Genomic DNA, 16751 nt, shown 5'->3' with positions numbered 1-16751 from the left:
TATCACATAGCTGTGATTGGGCTCCAACATGTTCACTTCCCTCCTCAAACAAAAGGTAGGAGTCGAACCAGAATCTTGTTGCAGCTGGGTAATTTGTTTTTTTACTTTGGCATGACTTCACCCAATTTTTGGCACGATGGACCCAAACTAAACTGATCTGGAGGCCTTTGAAGAAACTGTTGCCCCATTTGATGGGGATAATTTGGGGTGGAAAATTGGGGGGGGGGAGAGTTGCTTAGCCCTTTCCTAAACCATTACTTATTTTTTTTAATCAGCAACAATTAGTAAAAAATGCTATTAGGCCATTAGGCTTTGAGAATTGGAAAGTGGTAATTCTACTTGTACTAAAACTATTGGCAAAAAGCAGAGTGTGGCTTGACTAGCTGGAAGTGATCTCATTTTTTTAAATTCAGCATTCAATTCACTCTGCCTTGGCTAGTTCATAATTTAATAAAATACATGTCGTATCACAAACAAAAGGGGTATATTGTTTCCTAGCCTCACTTTCAGGCTGAAGATGCATCAGCCTCTGTTTTCCAAAAAGTGACAGTTAACATTATGACCTGGTGGCTTTGCTCTACTACAGAAAACAAACAAAATAAATAAATAACCAGGGAACTTCTAAGTGTCAGCAGCAAAATGGATAACAGGGATAAAAAAGTTGATAATTCATTTATTTGACCTCAAGAGAACGGTTCTGATGGAAGTCTAAGAAAGTAGAGCTGCGGAGGTAACAGCATTTACTGAAATAAATAGAACTCTGAAAAAGACAAACCAATAGCATCTGACAACAGTGTAAAAATATAACACACACTTTCATCTGTTTATTTTTGACATTTGGGGCTGAAACATGGCCGGTTATTCAAGCTGGCAGAGTAATATGTGTCTCTGAAGTAGAGAGAGAAAAATCTTCTTCCTCTCATTTCTGAAAGAATCTAAGAAATGCAGAGCCATTTCCCTGCCCCAAAATTTAAGTATCCAAACAACTAAAAACCAAGAACATTCATTCATAAATCTATCAGATTTATATTATGATTTATAAGTCTACCTTTCTCCTTGCCATGAAAACACACATTTGTAATTCTTAGCACAAAAATTTCCTTTAGTTAATCATGAATAATAGTTGAGATAAAAAAAATCATATTATATAATCTAAGGACTTTGTCACACACATCACACAGTAACGAACTATGGCTAGCCGCAGAGCACCCAATCCTCTCTTTTGAACAATTGTATCTGTAGGACACATGCATATTGAAACCTAGACCAGGACAAACTACTTGTGAGCTGCCATGTGCTACTCTCTCCAGATAGTAATAATTCTCTCCAGACATCATCATTATTACTGATGATATAAATGATGAGCAGACTTAGAGGCTATGTTCATGAGTGGAAGAAGGTTGTTGAGGAAAGGACTGCTTCATCCTTTTTCCTCTGGCCATTTTCCTCTGGTGATCAATTTTTACCCACTGACAAGGGGAAAGATACAAAATCTACACCTCCTGCATATTTTCCAGGTCTTCAAAATCACAAGAAGATATCAAAGGCTCTGTTGATGACTCCATTAACCTTTAACTCAACCATGAAATATTAGTTGGGACTGTTTGTGTACCCATCAATAAGGGAAGTTTCATTGGGGTTATAAATTTTGGAATCCTCTTGGTAGACACACAATAATGGCCACTTTTGTATCTGAACAGCATGCAATTAAAATTGTTTTAAGTCAGAGTAGAATTGATGGGGAAAGTGAGAAAGTCAGAAGCAATAAACTTTGCAGCCTTGAGAATATTATTCATACTACCAATGTGTTCCGGTGTGGAAGGTGTGGAAGGTGGTACACACACTCATCTCTAGCCAGTTGTATATATCCAGTATCACACCCACAATTCTGCACATACTGGCAGACTCTTGGAGCGGCTTTTCACAAAATTCCAGTGGCATATTTAGCATTAATGCATACAAATCTCTCGGCCTCCATAGGATCAATTTCTCTGCAGAGTGCTGACAACTGGAACTCAGGTCATGTAGTGGCTACCATGAAAAGGGTGTAATGGAAACTTGTCCATAACCTTGTAGCAATTATCCCTTCTATTCTGTATCCTTGCTGACTCTCTATATCCAGCTTTCAGTGATAGAGACCCATTTCTTATTTCAGCATGAAGTCCAATGGAGGTGACAGTGCTATTTTTCTAGAAAAAGATATGCCAGAACTCACCATGAACTCTTAAAATGGCAATAGTGCCCACCTGAGAGGTGCCAGAACTGAGTTCCAGTGAGTTCCACCTGAAAAAATGCCCTGGTGCTATGCAACATTAATTATGTTCATTGTAATTCACACCTGGAAGACAGCACACCTTCTGGTGACATCCTGACAGGTGAGCTGAGAATTTGCTGAACCCTAGGTTAGAACCCGGAGGGTGAGAGGGAGGGTGTGTCAGAAGGAAAATGAATTTATATTGATTAATATATATTAGTAAATCTGTATTAATGTACCATTTTAATATGGAACTATATGGAAATATTTTGTTTAAGATGTCTGTTTTTGCTTCAGTTTTCTGAATACTGTTTAGAGATATTTTTAATATATTAAGAGGTATAGAAATTAAATAATCTAATGTGAGTAGGTATGATATTTTAATTCCTAAAATACAGAACTAAATATCACACATATTGCAGGATCAATGGAATGGGCATGCATGCAATGTGTTTAAATATTACAGCAAGTTTGTGAGGTAAGGTGGAGAGAGCGGCACACAAACTGATTCCCTAACCATGTGTTCTGTTACTCAGTCGTACATTACCAGCATCGTGAGTTTATTAACAGAACCTAGCTGTACTCACCCACCAACCCCTCATTTCCACCCTTGCCATCTTCTACCTCAGTCCTTGACAAACTCTCAAGTATTGTGCTACCTAACTACGTCAAACCTCCGTTTACGTAAACTTCGGGATGCATGCGCGACAAACCCAGAAGTATTTTACCAGGTTTCGCCGCACGCACATGCGCAGAAGCAGTCCTCAGGTTGCAGAAACCTCGGGATCAAACCGGACCTCTAGAACAATCCCGTCCGCAACCGGAGGTTCCACTGTACTGAGAAATGGTGCCTTAATGTGCCGAATCCCCTCCACCTTAAAAAAAAAAAAGCTGTGATAGAAGATGCACAATGGATAACCAATATTTCCAACTGCATATGGCACCATGTTATATTCTTGGTTTCATAAGTTTCAAAAGTTAAAAATCTTTATTGAAAGGCGATTTGGCCATATAAGTGTTGAATAGATGGCATTTACAGCTGGTATGGAAATATAGCCACTAAACATGGCCCACTGTAAACCAACCACTCTATATCAGTCACCTTGAGATGCCGATTTGCTAACAAGAAAGGGAAAAATAAATATGGTAGGAAATAGTATATAACCTATCCAAAATAAGGAGGAATAAAGATTATGCCTGGAATTCGTCACTATTTCAGAAACATGCAATGCTGTTAGCCGGACCATATATATTGAAGATAAATATACAAGAGTTTTCTACAGGAACAGCTCTTTGTACACATAAAAAATGACTTATTTTAAATGTGACTGTTATATTTATCTCTTTTCTATGGAATGTTTTTCCAATTAATATAATTCCTCAAGTACTGTATATAGATTTCTGGCACACACAGAAGAGTTTGCTATATCAATATTGGTATTAACTGCAAATATATATGGTTTCACTAAAATAATGGATGGAATTTGACTATGATCTTTATATTTGTCATCCAGCTGCCAAGAAGAGATTGATATGACTAATCTAAAAACTCTAGAAAGCAGAAAAATAAAATGATACACAAATGTCTCCTTCTTACTCTGACAGCCCTCCCCTCCCAAAAAATCCAAAGCAATATGCATACCTGAACTGGAAAGTTTTAAAGTGCATTACGGTTGTGTGTGTTTTGCAATCAATATTTCCACAATAATTGAAATAAGTAATGGACAGGATAAATCCATATTTATATATTGAACACTGAGTGATCAATTCAGTAATATTTATTCCCTTTTCTTTCATAATTGAATGAAAAGGCCAAACAGGATCAATCATTTCAACATACATGATAAATCATCTTAGATAAGATCACACAACAGTCTTTAGAGGAAGGTAGTGAACTGTTTTCACATCAACAAAATTTGTGAGATTATTTTTCTTTTCTTCTATTTGTTTTATTTTGTTGTATGCATTTTCTGTTTTAAGTTCAAATGTGCTAAACTGAATCCACCTTTTACTTATTTCGGCTTAGTACAAATAAGCTGAAGGTTGTTCAAACACAACACTGAAGGTGATTAGTGAATGTCAGCAGTAAGGAGACACCGAAATGTGATACTGAGTATTACTGTACATGCCAAGAGTAACAGCAGACAAAACCCAGCTAGCAAGCACTCCTTTGTCTCTAGATATTTAAACTCAGGGGCCAGATGAAGGATTGCTGTATGTTGGTGGGTCAATGCAGCTATGAACAATCAGCAAGAGACTCTTAGTTAGTGCTGCACCATAGCTGTGAGTGGCTGTACCTGAATCTTTGCTGGGAATGATTCATCACTATTACAATAATGTATATGCCTTTCCACTAACAAGGTTCAAAGAACAACAAAACAATAATCAATAATAAACAATTTATTTGGCTTATTATTTGTGTGTGTTGTATTTGTATATTTCACACTGTAATCTGCTTTGTGGAGCAGGCTCATCAAAAATCAGGGTATAAATTTTTAAAAAATAAACTTGAAAATTAAAAACCGACTCCTAGGGGCTGAGGTCCCTTCACCCCCCCCCTAAAATATTAGAGGGAGCTTCCCCCCAAAAGTTGATGGGCATTATCATTCAAATGGTGTTTGTGCCCTGCATCATGTGATCAATTATGTGGGGTGGGGCTTACCTGGGCCCCCCAATTTTTTTTTTCCAAGTTGGCACCCATGCTTGGATTGCACTATGCACAAACTAAGAGTTATGACCACACATTCCCTGCATCTTTTATTTTTTAAAACATGGAACAGTAGTTCAAAATATCTTGTATTTCAATCAGAGTATTGAACAGCTTTAATACCTCTGAAAGAAGATGAGATATATAAACATCTTAAGACATTTAGTGAAAGAACAGAACAGAAAGAGAACAGAAAAAGGCAAGGAAAATTCATTTTAAAATGTTAATGTTATGTGTGTATTGTGCCTAGCCAAAAAATGTAAGTAATGATGAATGAAATATCATAGAATAGACAGTAATTATTATTTTTCTATCTGGTAATATCAACACTTTTAAAGACTGATCAAAGTAAGAAAAAAACAGCAGTACTATAAGAGCATTATATAGCTTTGTAGACTTCTTTTTCTTTTTTGGAACATGGAAAATGTTATGACTTTGCTCTAAAAGAAGGGACTTTCAGGTTCAGATTACTTGGACCCTCTTACTGTTTACTCGTCATCCTTTTTTCTGTAAAGTCAGAAGAGAGTTCTCGCAATACTTCAAATAAATAAAATATCCAGCTGCACAAACACTATATATTCAGCTAGATTACTTTGGCTTCTTATGGAATATTTGACTTTCCCCAGAATGTAAATGATTAAAGAGAACCCATCATATGAAACTGATTGGGAAAAGGTTTAAAGCGGTATGGCACTTTTACAAAGATGGCATGAACAGAAATAAAGACCAGAGTTAGGTAAAGCAAGCCAGCCATTCCTAAAGGTCAGGAAGGAGTATCAATATCACGACACAAAGCACACTTTAAGAAACCTTTTACATATTATTGTTCAGTTGACCTCCAGCTATACAGACAGATGTAAGTTTATGCACCCAAGTGTGTGAAACCATATCATGCCTAAGGGGGCAACCTATTTGGAATTGCTCCTCTGCAAGCTCTAGCTCTTAGGAAATGTAGGAAAATGGAAATTCTTACTGACCATGAATTTTTATGTTGTGATAGGGATGGGTGACTTTTCTCATTAGGGTTGTTCCTCCTGCTGGCCATGACAGGCAGGAGTCATCCTGCCCTCCAGGCCAGCTATGCCTTCAGCCTGTGATGACTGGGGCTAGATCTACCAAGCTATAAAAAACCACTCTGAAAATGCTCTTTTAAAAAAGTTGTAAAGCTCATAATGGAAAATATCATTGTGATTTCAGCTCTACAACGCCATCTGGTGTCACAGTGTTATAACACATTTATAACATTGTAATTTGACCAATTAGGGTCGCGGATGGCGCTGTGGGTTAAACCACAGAGCCTAGGACTTGCCGATCAGAAAGTTGGCGGTTCGAATCCCCGCCATGGGGTGAGCTCCCGTTGCTCGGTCCCTGCTCCTGCCAACCTAGCAGTTCGAAAGCACATCAAAGTGCAAGTAGATAAATAGGTACCGCTCCGGCAGGAAGGTAAACGGCGTTTCCGTGCACTGCTCTGGTTCGCCAGAAGCCGCTAAGTCATGCTGGCCACATGACCCGGAAGCTGTACGCCGGCTCCCGCAGCCAATAAAGCGAGATGAGCGCCGCTACCCCAGAGTTGGTCACGACTGGACCTAATGGTCAGGGGTCCCTTTACCTTTACCTTTAATTTGACCAATGTAGCTAAGTTCCTGGTCTTTTTTACTCTCTGAACAAACTTACTTTTCTCTTCAGCTCTTTGTATGTTTGACTGGTTCTCTTAGTTCCTTGCATGTGACTTTTGATTTCTTGAGTATTTGACTAAACATCTTACTTTTGTGAGGACTGAACAACATTGGTAAGATATTATAATTAAATTACCAAATTACCAATATACAGTATAGTGAAAATATTATACACTAAACCAGGGGTGAAGAACCTGTGGCAACTTCCATAAGCCCTGACCATTGGCCATGCAGGCTGGTGATGGCAGGAGTTGAAGTTCAAAAACATAGGATAAGAACCGAGGAGGGCAAGTTCCTCACTACTTCACTAACACTTTGAAGTTTAATGCAAGCTCTTCCATACTTGAGATCTGCCTACAAGCTAACTAGAATCAAAATAGTTATACCATTTAGAGCGCATAACTTTAATTACTTCAGTATGAACTGGCATCCTGAGCTGCCAGAATACAGCCTCAAAACCACTTCAGTGGTGCCCACTGTGAACAAGGGATTTCAGGATTTCTGCCTCTATTTGAATTGATCCTGGCTGGGGTTTTTTTAAAAAAAAAAAAAAAAAAGAAATAACAGTGGTTTAGCCTGCCAGCAGCAGACCCTGTAGGAGGTTTAATAACTGAAACTGCTGTTGCATGAAGCATGATCAAAGATGGTTTGATGACTTGGTCTGTGAGGGAGGATTCAATGTCAAGAGTTTTTGCTGACACCCAGGCTAAATATGATCCACTGGGGAATTGCTTATGTGCAATTGGCTTTCTCTAGGGTGCAGATCATTTTCTTCCAAGCCAATAATCTCAAGTGTTTCTCTGTTCTTGCTCTTCATTGTTCATTTTAAAGTTTAATTAAAGCCAGTGTGGTGTAGTGGTTAGGAGCGGTAGTCTCGTAATCTGGGGGACCGGGTTCGTGTCTCCGCTCCTCCACTTGCAGCTGCTGGGTGACCTTGGGCCAGTCACACTTCTCTGAAGTCTCTCAGCCCCACTCACCTCACAGAGTGTTTGTTGTGGGGGAGGAAGGGAAAGGAGATTGTTAGCCGCTTTGAGACTCCTTAAAGGGAGTGAAAGGCGGGATATCAAATCCAAACTCTTCTTCTCCTTCTTCTAAAGAAGAAGGTGGAGAACAAGCTGGCATTCAGCTAAGGAAAGGTAAGCATATTGGGTGCCATTCATGAATCTACTGCACCATGTGTTCACTACTTAAGTACTGTCAGCTTTAGTAGTCATAGGTGTGCTAAAAATGAAAAGACTGAAAATAATAAAGCAGGATTTTTTTAAAAGTATTGCTTCTTAAATCCTCCTGTAAACTATCATTAACATATCTGAGCAATTCTACTGAATCAGGAGATTTGTTTATGGATGATATAAACAAGGTATCCATGAAGGTTTCTAGGAATACCCCTGGGCAGGTACCCCCAGAATCTGAGCTTTCATTTTTAAAAAAGTATTTAGTATCTATTCAGGACAGTATATCTCACCTTTATCAGTCAGATAAATATTCAGGTGTATCCAAATGTGTATCTCACTTGACCAATCCAGCAAGAAATATATATGCTTTAATCTTCTTACCAGCATGGATCTTCTTAGTGGCACTGGGGCATATACATGCAGGCATATTGCTTGAGCATACAATTTTTCACTATACCTATCTAAGGTTAAGAAATTTTTCTGATTATAATTTATAACTACACAGCAGTAGTAGTGTTATATTCCCATCCACTTGAAAAAAAAGAACAGCACATCTGTTAAAACTCAAGCACAATGGTTGGCTCTGCACCGAAACAGAAAGTGTAACCCAAGCACCTCAGATTTCTAGCTATTTTTAATGCTAAAGAATTTGAAAATTCCGTTCACTGAAACATCTGCTAAGCTCTTGCAGCCTTAAGATTTGATACTTTTCTGCTTCCCTAGGTGCCAACACAAACATTTTGTTTTAAGGCAGAACTGTAGCAAGTATATGAAAACAGCTCCAAATTTTAGATGTTATGAAAGTCAATGAGATGCTATGGAGTTAATCATTCATATATTTCAGAGTTGTTGTTGTTTTGCTTTCAAAAAGATGTCAGCATTTATTTTTCTTCTACCCATCCCATCTTTATAGCATCTCACAAGCATAATGCTATCTGCAGTTCCACCTCTCTCTTCTCTCACATTTCTGATCCACCACTCAGCAAAGACTCACTTGATATTCACACTGTACACAACATATATGCACAGAATTGCATGACACTGAAAATGCACAACTGTCTATCAAAAAGCAATCAAAGCAAGCTAGAAATGCAGACTCCTTTATTCAGAGTTTCATGGTTATGGTAGCCACTGCTGAAGTTAGCAGTTATGAAAGTTGCTGAAATAAGAAAGTTACAGCAGGATTTCTGAAAATCTAGCACACTTAATAATCCAAAGATGTATAAAATGTAGTTCACTTACCATGGATTTAGTGAAAGGGCGAGCCAAGGTAAACAGCAGGGTAAACAGCCACCAGTTGTGATGAATGGATGTGTACATCATATTTCCAGGATGCACTGCATTTGATGTCACCCCATGGGGAGAAAGGCGGCGGTTCAGCTCATTGGATAAAAGAATATTGCACAACTTAGACCGGTTGTAGGCCAGCATAGACCAGTATTCCTTCTTCGATGGAGAGAGCGAGTTGAAGTCAAGTTTTCCTGAGTTGTCTTTAATATCCGTGAACCTTTAAAAATAAACAAATAAACAGTTCATCACCTTGTCAACAAAGGTCCGTATAGTTAAAGCTATGGTTTTCCCAGTAGTGATGTATGGAAGTGAGAGCTGGACCATCAAGAAGGCTGATCGCTGAAGAATTGATGCTTTTGAATTATGGTGCTGGAGGAGACTCTTGAGAGTCCCATGGACTGCAAGAAGATCAAACCTATCCATTCTTAAGGAAATCAGCCCTGAGTGCTCACTGGAAGGACAGATTGTGAAGCTGAGGCTCCAATACTTTGGCCACCTTATGAGAAGAGAAGACTCCCTGGAACAGACCCTGATGTTGGGAAAGATTGAGGGCACAAGGAGAAGGGGACGACAGAGGGTGAGATGGTTGGACAGTGTTCTCGAAGCTACAAGCATCAGTTTGACCAAACTGCGGGAGGCAGTGCAAGACAGGAGTGCCTGGCATGCCCTGGTCCATGGGGTCATGAAGAGTCTGACATGACTAAGCAACAACAACAACAGTCTTCCTAAATTCTTCTCTTGGTTAAGAAGCACATTTGCTCCACAGACATCAGGAGTATAGTGTTATATATCAAGTAAATTGGGTCATTATAAACTAAAAACTTAACTTGTCATCTTCCTTAAAATGGAATGGAAAATGGGTAAGGTCTACAAAATTATGTCTATAATATACGAGGGAGTAGATTTATCCATTCTCTTTCTTTCACTTTCAGCTCTCCACCACCACTGGAATGACCATCCATATGATATTTGACTGTTGCTAAATTCACATAGCTCTGTAAGACATGCCAATTCACCCTGGCTTCCTAAATTAATACAATTGCTTTTTGCTTTTTTTTTTTTTTTTTTACTTAAACACATTTGGATAAAGAAGAAATGAATGTATCTATTTAAACCTGCAGAGAGGACCTGCTTTATTGTGTAATCCATACTGGTTTTAGGCAAAGTAAATAAACAAACAAATAAGCAAGCAAGCAAATTAAATAAACAAAGCACACATGGGAAGGATGCAGGAATCTAAAACAAGATTTGCTAACTGTGTGTTACTGAGCCTTAATAATCCAAATAAAAGATTTAAAGGCTGAATTCATATGACTTTTCGCCAAACATTTCACCAAGGGGTGGGTGTTTTTGTTTTCAAAACACACTGACAAGACCCACCTACTGTTGGATCTTATGAACATCAGAACATATATCTGGTTCTGAAGGAGAGCATATTCTAGGCATACAAAATATTTTTTGATCAACTGATGTCTATAGCGGGGTGAGGATAGTGGCAACTGGGAAACCATTTTTTTTTAAAAAAACCACCTGGAAAGGTAATCAGATATGTAGAAACACATTTGATTGTCCAAACTGGCAAGGTATAGGTACCTTGATTTCTAGACTCACCAAGACCAATAATGGAACACTGGGATGTGTTCTACAACACAAGAATTAGCAGAGTGCTCCTTGGCATTTTGTAGTAAAGCCTAATGGCATCAGGATGTCAACTATTAACTTACTCGATTCAGAAATGGCCAATTGCATTTTACAAGATCTGACAAGACAGGATTCCAAGCAGATTCTTGTCTCTCTCTCCTGCTCCCCCTGCCCATATGATTCAGTTTACATATTTGCATTATGCCTTTGATAGCAACAGGAACCAGCTGCATCTCCCCTGTCAATTCACACTCTAGGGGCCTGACTGGTTTTTATCAGTATCAGATTATTATAATTATTATATTCATGTAGGTTAGTTTTTTAAAAAAAAGTTCAGCATGGCTGCTAGACCACTTTTTAAAAATACAAAAACCAGAAATAGCAGCTAATTTGTTAGGCAGTGTGGGAGAGGTTGGCAAGGGTGGATCCAGGTTCCTCCTTAAAAGGTTCAGCACTTTGACTGCATGGTGGGATTCTGGAGCTTAGAGGCTGTGTTGGCACAGCACCCATCATATATTTGATGGGAAGTCTCCCTGATGGAGTCATGGGCCATTCTTTTTAACTAAAGGCAGTAAAGCCTATCCCTGAGTCCATACATCTTACAGTGAGTGCGGAGAAATTGGAGGAAAGAAGTTGGAGAAAAGAAGTTGGTACAATCATTTCCAGCTGGTGAGAGTATGCAAAGCCCAGAGCAGGTGTGTCCAGTAATAGCTGCATCTTTCCGCTGACTGAAGTTTCATTGCTTGAGAACAGCAGAAATAGTAATATTTTATTTTCAGGGTTGCAATTCTACTACAGGAACTGTTTTCTTGTACTGCCTGATTTCTTCCCTTATAATGAGTTTTCTTTTCTTTCTTTTCTTGTTTTTTAAAAAAGCACTATAATTGCGTTAAGCAGAAATTGTAAATATTTTGAAATCAAAATTTTTGGCTTTTGAAGCAGACTAACCGAACAGCCTTCATCATTTATCTTCTCCCACTTCTAGTACACAAGTAATGCATACTCTGGAGTTTAAGTGCCCAAGTAACTACACATGAGACTTGCTGCTTCTTAGAATCTTTTTAGATTAAAAATTGATGGCTAGAAAGGGGCTGTAACATTGGTTATATGCCATCAATAGCCTTAAAGGTATAAAAGATAAATGTGAACAAAGCCAAAATGAGCTCTGGCGGAGTCTAATGTTTTTAAGTATACCCATGGCATGACTGAGCACAAATCAAAGTAACTAGTTGATGTTTTTTAATTGGGTCTGACAGAGTCATTAAACACCAGCTGTTTGTTTCTTCCTTCCTTCCTTTTCTTTTCTTTTTTAATAATAACAAGGTAGCAAAAAAAAACCTGAAGGCTTCTACATGAAAAGGAATTTTTCTAGATAGCCATCTGCCTGTCCTTATATTGGTGGTTTATTAAACTGAATATCAACAAGAAATAAGGGGCAAAAAATAGCAGAAGTGTAAGTTTAAACATGGTGCTGCTTCTTTCCAAATGTTATGCAGACCTTTGCAAATTTTGTTTCTTGTAGACCTTTCCTGTAGGCTGGAATAAACCTCTAAATTCTGTGCTATGCTGAATCTTTTTTGCTTGCTGCAGTCAGATTAGATCTGGAGAACTCTGGGGAGGTTAGGGTCCTAAAATGCAGCAGTGGTCCTTGTGAGACCAATGCTACTCAGGTTCACAACCCTTGATCTACCCCAAGCAGCATCCTAATCTTGTTAACTGACTAGTCTATCTATGTAGATGCATGTCACCTACTACAGCTGAAATAGTGTTCTGCTTGTAATGGAAAGCATTTATCAGGTGCAAACACCCCCATCTTGAGGATGCACCACCGTTGGGGCGTCCCTTTGCTTGGTAGCAAGTTATACCTGGACTGGTACTGTCTATCATGCCTGAAGTGAAGGGATCAAGCATGAGACTTAGAAATACAGACTAAATGGGTGGGGGAAATGCTTACAGTGCAATTATATGCATGCTCACTGAGAAGCAAGCCCCAATAAGTTCACTGGGGCTTACTTCCAGAAAACAGGCTTCACAACCTATTTCAATAAAGGTAGCTTTGTGAGTCTGTGGCATGAAGGGGGGAAAGAGCCTTGTGGCATCTTAAAGACTAACCAATTTAATATTTAAGGTGACAACATACTATTTAATATTTTCACTTATGCTGCTCACCCTTAATTTTTTGCTTCTTTTATAAAACATCAGAATCTCAAACTCTAGATGTTATGGAAATTACAACCCCAAACCCCTTAAAAACTTTATAATAAGGTATGGGGTGTTCATTTAAAGTTCTGCTTAGTCCATAGGTCTCTCTCCTGCTTCTTTGGTGTTCCTGGTGGCATAGAGAGCCTGGTGGCATAGAGAGTGACTAGACCTAATGTGCACATTCAAATAAATATGTGGAGTGGGAGTAGTGTGTATGATCTCTGACCCCCTGACCCCAACATTCATTCATACAACATCTGAAAGGAAGAAAAAGAACAGATCCTCCTCCCAAGACAGAGGCTATTCTTCAAATATATTTTTTTCTATCTAAGAAGAGTGGAATGTTGCCATCTCTTGAGGCATGGGGGGGGGGATAGTAACCAAAACTGGCTCTGGCATTCTCAGACAGATTGCAAAATACGTACACATAATAAGATGTAGTGGCTAACAAGCTCCCTTTGGCATTTCAACACTGTAAAACTAGCAGCCCTTTTCAATGATTATTTTATATGTTTAAGTATGATTTAATGCATGACAAGCCCCCTACAAATGGAAAAGCAATTAGTTGCTTTAGTTGTTAGGTCTGGAATCACACCATTTACTTATTGGGGAATAAGTTTCCATAAACCTTGGCTGATCTTGTTCAATTACGCAATGAATGTTCCAACTTTATGTTGGGTTGTTTTTTGGGGGGTTTTGGCCTTTATTTCATCTAGCTTTAAAGCTCTCAAAAACATGAATTTAAGCTGCACATGACACCAAGAGAGGAAGAGGGAGAGAAGAAATAGCTCTAAAGCAAAGTTGTCATTTGAAAAACTATTGGAGATCAGCGTTATACACAGAGAAACAAGCAGCTGACAATTCAACATAATCTCCCATTAAATAACAGCTCATTTATACATATCCCATTGTGCCCTCCACATCTGGCAAGTGATTGGAGTTGGCAGATTTATTTCTAGTGCTAAACTTGCCTGCCCTGCGGTAGCCTCCCTCTCTTGTAATGGGACTCCGCTACTAGCTTTCACAAACCTGGAGTGATTTGCAAAGATAAGGCCATCCAAGATTTTTTTTTTCCTACCACCTAATTACTAGATGTTTCATGTCTTAACACTAGGGAGGATTATTATGGACATTTTCAATTGCTTCCTTTCATTTCAGCTGCCATAAATTTAAAATGGTTAAAGTAAATCTATCTGCAGTGTATCATTTAAACCATAAGCCCTTATGTTGGGAAGTGATAAAGGGGTTCAGCCTGACCCTTGGCTGGTCTCTCTTTGCCAGGTCCCAGGGGTTACATTTTAGGGAAACATGATTTTAAAAAAGTAAGCTTCATAGTAGGTCAATAAAATATGCCACAGGGTGGAGGGGACAACTTACGTACTCTCCATACCCATAAAGTGCTTAGCCAATAGCACTTTGTTTTAACAAAACAGAAGAAAGGTTTTTTAAATCTGTCAGATATTCTTACAGCTGGGTTGGGGGGGGGGTGGCACTAGCTTTGTAATAACGTATCAGAGTATACAGTAAACATTTTATCTTTATTTGTTTTTGCCTTTTTACCAAACATTTCCTATATTCAATGTACTGCTACAAATACAGCTAAAATCAGATGGAATTTTCCATATTTTTCTGTCACTTGGGCTTCTAGGAGCAGTAGAAAACTGCACTTCTAAGAGCAACTGTGACATTTTAAACTGAAATCTCAATCAAAGAGGCTTGCTTTCAAAATTAAAAGTCCTGGAGACATCACTTCTATTATTACATTGATATGGCTAATGCCTATATTCAACTCCTTATTTTTTGTTGTTTTCAAACAAAGAAAAAACAGAAAGAAAATTGGATTCAATCTTTAAGACCTTAATTGCATTGTTTCTCCAGTAAGAATAACTGTGCATTCTTCTTTGTATGGCATTGAAGTTGTTGAATGACAAATCAATAAAGGTCATGCCATTCAGATTTAATCAATTATTTTTCCATCTCCTACCAAAATCAATGGCTCAAACAACACAGAAAACCTGCATTCATACTAATATTGTTCAAAAAGAAGGACTTTACAAATATTAAGAGAGACATATCTCAATGTAACATCCAGTCTCAGTGCTGGATCCTTTACTCAAGATTTAGATTTGTATTCCAGTCTTCCTTCAAGGACCTGAAAGCATACATAGGACAGGATCCTTTAAAAAAAAAAAAATTCCTTAGCATAAGTAACAAGCATCCCTACCCATGCTGTAGCAGAGATGCTTCCCAGCCAGGTGGGGGATGCGGAGCAGCAGCAGGAAGTCACATCCAAAAATCCTAGTGCAGGCTCAGAACATGACACATGACTCCTGGGATCTCAGCCAAGGTTCTTCCATTCTCCATTTTATCTTAAGAACCTTATGAGGTACAATTAGGAGTGACTGAAACAAGTACACTAAGTGAACTTCACAGATGACTAGTGACTTGCATCTGAGTAAGGTAAAGGTAAAGGGACCCCTGACCATTAGGTCCAGTCGTGACCGACTCTGGGGTTGCGGCACTCATCTCGCTTTATTGGCCGAGGGAGCCGGCATACAGCTTCCGGGTCATGTGGCCAGCATGACTAAGCTGCTTCTGGTGAACCAGAGCAGTGCACGGAAATGCCATTTACCTTCCCGCCGGAGCGGTGCCTATTTATCTACTTGCACGTTGATGTGCTTTCGAACTGCTAGGTGGGCAGGAGCTGGGACTGAACAACGGGAGCTCACCCCGTCACGGGGATTCGAACCGCTGACCTTCTGCTTGGCAAGTCCTAGGCTCTGTGGTTTAACCCACAGCGCCACCCGCGTCCTTGCATCTGAGTACTAAGGTGTAAATTCAGCATCCTATTCCACCATATCAGTTTCAAGTCCTCTAACACACTGATTTCATGGGATAATCCATTAGTTTTAATTTTTATGTACTGAAGTTCTTATTTGAAAAATGGAAACTTTTGCTTTAATTATTGCCCCTCATTTGCATTATAGGAGAGAAAAACTGACAATGGGGGAGCCATCAATCTATCCTGCTGACCTGGAGCTGGGAATGGGTGTGGGTGCAGAATGATAAATAAAAATTTAAAACATTAAGAATGTCCCAGCATGGTTACTTCTAGCTGAACTCACTTTCCATTTGATCACCAAGAAAATGCTTCAGGACTTTCATAAATCACTTAATAGATTAAAAATCTCTAAGTGGCATACAGCATGTTCTGAGTCAGAACTCACCTATGTGATTCTGAGGAAACCATCACAACTCTTGCAGGAACTGAGCGACGGAGGACATCTTCAAGAAGCTGAATGAGATAGAAGTGTCCCAAGTGATTAACCTGGAAGGTGGACTCCAGACCATCTTCAGTCAGTTGCCAAGGAGCCAAAAAAGTAGCAGCATTGCAGATCAGCACATGGAGAGACCTTTAAAAAATATATATATATATATAATCACCACCAGGATCACAATCAAGTATGAAAATGGTATAATTAATTACAATGATGAATGTGTGAAGACATTTCCAGTATCTTGTTAGGACCTACTCCTACAGGTTGATATTTTTAATAGCTATAGCCCTTGATTTTTGGATAGTTTCAACTTTTGCTTTTCCTTTTTTAAAAACAGGGTTATACAATTGTCTTGTTATTTTTACAAAGCTTTGCAAACTGTTGTAAACCACCCTGAATGCTATGTAGAAGGCAAGGTAAAGATTTATTGAAATAAATGAATCCATATTAAAGACATTCCTTTATTGGTGAAGAAATGTTTCCATTTTCAAAACATAATTCACTCTGACAATAAAAAGGATGCCTTGT

At 38.7% G+C, this 16751-nt stretch overlaps 1 protein-coding gene across 1 annotated transcript in view; it reads right to left on the bottom strand.

The window, feature by feature from the left end:
• Positions 1 to 16751, bottom strand: part of WWOX (WW domain containing oxidoreductase) — a 538444-nt gene that overhangs the window by 397232 nt on the left and 124461 nt on the right. Inside the window, exons 7-8 of the mRNA XM_083629828.1 lie at positions 16173 to 16358; positions 9055 to 9319 (exon numbers count right to left, since the gene is read on the bottom strand). Of these exons, the coding sequence (XP_083485954.1) occupies positions 9055 to 9319; positions 16173 to 16358 (451 nt within the window). The remainder of the gene's footprint in view (positions 1 to 9054; positions 9320 to 16172; positions 16359 to 16751) is intronic.

Source organism: Podarcis filfolensis (genome assembly GCF_964270895.1).
Source record: "Podarcis filfolensis genome assembly, chromosome: 8".
In the NCBI taxonomy this organism is placed as follows: Eukaryota; Metazoa; Chordata; class Lepidosauria; order Squamata; family Lacertidae; genus Podarcis; species Podarcis filfolensis.
This window is presented reverse-complemented; position numbering and strand designations above follow the sequence as displayed.